Source organism: Glycine max, chromosome 5 (genome assembly GCF_000004515.6).
Source record: "Glycine max cultivar Williams 82 chromosome 5, Glycine_max_v4.0, whole genome shotgun sequence".
NCBI classification, from domain to species: Eukaryota; Viridiplantae; Streptophyta; class Magnoliopsida; order Fabales; family Fabaceae; genus Glycine; species Glycine max.
The window spans coordinates 32605898-32609839 of record NC_038241.2 but is presented as its reverse complement, the minus strand read 5'-3'; the positions used below and the strand labels follow the sequence as shown (position 1 = coordinate 32609839).

Here is a 3942-nt window from a genome sequence, read left to right as displayed (position 1 = left end):
GTGTTTTCCATCATACTTTTCACATAATAATGAGTATTATTATGATTCGAAAACTGAAGTGTCTTATCCATCTACAAGAATCGTGAGAAGAATCCTGTATAAAACTGATATTTCCCTTTAATTAATGTAGTTACTCGTTAATTACACATGTAATACTCTACTTAAAAAAAAGTAGAAACATGTCTAATTGTTTCACTGAACAAGTGATGATTAGTATTGGGCGGCACTGAAGCACCCTCTAGCATTTTAAACTGCGTAGTGTGCATAGGGTGCTTTCTGTACGCTCGCACGCCTACCATCAACAACCCCACATGCAAGTAGAAAAATCTTTGTTTTATTACCTCCACATGCATTAGTGGTAGAGTTGTTAAAACTATCCATCTGACCTATGATTGTATTTTTTTTTTATCTAGCCTAATTTGTTGGTCCATCCAATTAGTCTAACTAGATTTTTTTAATTTTAAAAAATATAAAAAAATTAAATAATTTTGAGCCATTATATGTTTAGTTCAATTTGGGTCTATTATTTTTTGTCTGACTTGGCCCATTGGCCCGACCTAGATTGACCATTAAGGTTAGTTTAAGGAAAAAAAAAATAATAAAACATGCCGTTAGAAGATTTTTTTTTATATAAAGAGACTAGCATTTGTTTTAGAAGAATTTGAAATTATTAATTAAGATGAAATGATTTTGCTTTGCACCAAATGACAAGGATTAAACTGAGACTAAAATTGAAACTAAGTTCAGCAAAAGGAAATTAACAAGCCCCCCATCACAAAATAAAAAATAAAAAAATCATTCTTGTGATTTTTTTCTTTCCCTTACTCCATTGCATGTTAGATCGTCTTCAATGAAAGATGCTTGATGACTTTTTTAAGATAGAAATTTATTTTTTATTTTCTTTTGTTGTTGGATGAAGTGTAGTTGACAATATGGGTTTCTTAAGTTTTCAGAGTGGATATCTTATATAAGCAACCTATTTCCAAAGTTTCTTAAGAATTAAAAATAATTTAATATGCTTAAGATACTCAAAGTGAGTATCTTAAGTTTTGACAATTAGAGATAACCTTCTAGTAATTTCTAAATTTGCACATTTGTTATTTATTATAGGAACAACGTGGAGGTAATTACTTAATGCACATTCAAAAATTATATCATCTCCTTTTTACCATTATTCTTCCACTTGCTTCCTATCTCCTACCACCTCCTCCTTGAACCTTCACTGAGCCACCATCACCCTTGTACCCACGCGACCAAACACAACAACATCATCATCGCATCGCGTCATCACCTTCCTATCCACCATCTTTGTGTGACCACCACCATTCACCCTCTTTTCCTTCCATTTCACAACACCACCTCCATCCCCCAAATTTGTGCATGCGTCACCCAACAATAACACCATAAGATGCAAACTGTAGTCACCTTTGCACCACCCAGATTTGCACACACGATTGTTGTCACCTCCCTCCAACGTGCGAGCCCTCTACACACTAGATCTGTGTGTCGCATGGGCACGACTTCACCCCGTCACCTCCACACAGTCACACCACCATAATATAGTTACGGATTGAGCAATCCATAATAAAATGTATTACATATTTCTCATTCAGTAATAGACACCACTTCGTGCTTGAATAGTGCCATTGTCCCTTGGAAATAATCATCATGACTTGATTAGAGCTGCCATCGTCCTAGTTGAGAGGATCAACACAAGTGCTGTCTGCAGAGAAGAGAAAGATGGAGAGAAGAAGAGAGTGAGTAAGATGAAAAGGGTAAGATGGGGATTTTACATATTTTGGTGTTGCACCAAACATAAAATTGGATGCGTTAAGTAATTGCCCAAAGTGAAAAATCCAAAGAAAAAACGCTGGCCCACTATATACTAACTTGATATGAAAACTGAAGTGGATTTAACAATGGGCCTAAACCCAGAAGCCGGGAAAAAAGCCTATCGGTATTGTGTGGATATAAAAACTTAAGCTAGGGTTTCGTTGTGTACCTGTGGAGCAATAGCAGCAGAACAGAGAGAGCAAAACCCTAGAGCATCCATCACAAGCAGAGGAAGAAGATGGTGAAGTTCCTGAAGCCTAACAAGGCAGTGATCGTCCTGCAGGGCCGCTACGCCGGGCGCAAGGCGGTGATCGTGAGGACCTTCGACGAGGGAACCAGGGAGCGCCCCTACGGCCACTGCCTCGTCGCCGGAATAAAGAAGTACCCAAGCAAGGTCATCAAGAAGGACTCCGCGAAGAAGACCGCGAAGAAATCTAGGGTTAAGGCCTTCGTGAAGCTCGTGAACTACCAGCACCTCATGCCCACGCGCTACACGCTCGACGTGGATCTAAAGGACGCTGTTACCCCCGATGTTCTAGCCACCAAGGACAAGAAGGTTACCGCTCTCAAGGAGACCAAGAAGCGCCTCGAGGAGAGGTTCAAGACCGGCAAGAATAGGTGGTTCTTCACCAAACTCAGATTCTGATTTCGAAAGCGTGAGGTTTTATTTATTAGGGTTTTCGGAATGTTGCCTTTTAATATATTGTATCCGTGTTTTGCAAATCTTATCAAAACTATTATTCTGCTCTTAGATTTGTTATCGTCGCCGACTTTTGTTAATTAATATTTCTGCCTTTTAATTTACGGGGGAAATGAATGCGAACATATTTTGATACCGAGTCATTCGCATAAAATGTGTCAATTCGGATATGAAAATTTCTAGTTTGTTTGATGAGCACTTTTTGTTTTGATTGCGTTTTTAGCCCCAATATCTTTTCTAAGTTTCTGCAATTGTTTGCAATTTTCCACAATATTAAAGCTTGTGGCAGAAGTTTACTGAAATGAATCACCAAGTTCAATTCATATGTTGATATGAATCAGCTAATATTCAGTGAGCAATGTCGATATGCTTATGATGATGCAAGTGCTGTTGACACGGAATTCCCCTTTTTTCTTTTTTTTTATCCATCTAAACTAGTGTACATTTTAGTGCCTCTGATTGTAAATTTGCAGATTTGAATGTGTGATCTACTACTGATATGTCCATCCCTGCGAGGTCTATTATAGCCTTATTAATTTGTTGAAACGCGCATAAAGCAAACAGTGATTTTATATCATTTGTACAAATTAGTCAATGACAAAAGATGTCCATATAATAGTTGAAACTCTTGCTAATTCTCTTTTTCAATTCATACAAGTTAGTGATCGTGTATTTCAAGGAGATGCTTGTAAATTATCTTGAACATTCATCAGAAGATTAAGAGCGAAAAAAAAGTGACCACTAAGCATTTTACGTTGATGAATGGAAAATTAGTTTTTACTCAAGAAAACAAATTAACAAACTATCAGAATAAATTTGGAAGGGTGAGACATTCCGGCGGTTGTGTTCAGTCTTACCATCATCAGCATTCAGCAGGCACTGAATCTTCCTATAAACCCTTCTTAATTCATTTAAAAAATCATAAAAGTAATCAAATATTGTTTCCCAGTTGTTTTACACTGTCACTTACGGGGCAAATTAGCAAACTACATTATTCATGAACTCTTAATCTGATTCCAATGTGTACCTTGTATCCGGCGAAAGACACTTCCAAATCTTTGCTTCCCCATCATTCATGGCCTGGGTGTGAATCGTATGATGTCACTATCCCATCAATCTTGTTGGCATACCCACTTCTAACCGCTACCACCTTCCCCATTCCAAACTCATTCCCATACATAATGATGTAGAAACAAAAAGTCTATGGCTCTATGCTACATAATATGATCAAATTATGTTTCTACATAATAGTTACATTTTGTATCCTACAACTTTTCACTATCGTTATTCACAATTTTTCACAATATTAAAGATCTGAAAAAAGTGTAACTGAAATTTAAAATGAATCAACAAATGCAATTCATATGTTACAATATGAAGCTGAACTCGGCTTCTAGACGATGCATGGA

The 3942-nt window shown here is 37.1% G+C and overlaps 1 protein-coding gene across 1 annotated transcript; it reads left to right on the top strand.

The window, feature by feature from the left end:
• Positions 1-2004: 2004 nt before the first annotated feature.
• Positions 2005-2767, top strand: LOC100527246 (putative ribosomal L27e protein family). Its single transcript, NM_001250022.3, has one exon. The coding sequence runs from the start codon at positions 2072-2074 to the stop codon at positions 2477-2479; it is 408 nt and encodes a 135-aa protein (NP_001236951.1). The 5' UTR covers positions 2005-2071; the 3' UTR covers positions 2480-2767.
• The last annotated feature ends 1175 nt before the right edge of the window (positions 2768-3942 follow it).

What these genes read in the sequence shown, in the direction of transcription:
- LOC100527246 (NM_001250022.3), top strand. Translation starts at nt 2,072, where the DNA reads ATGGTGAAGTTCCTGAAGCCTAACAAGGCAGTGATCGTCCTGCAGGGC.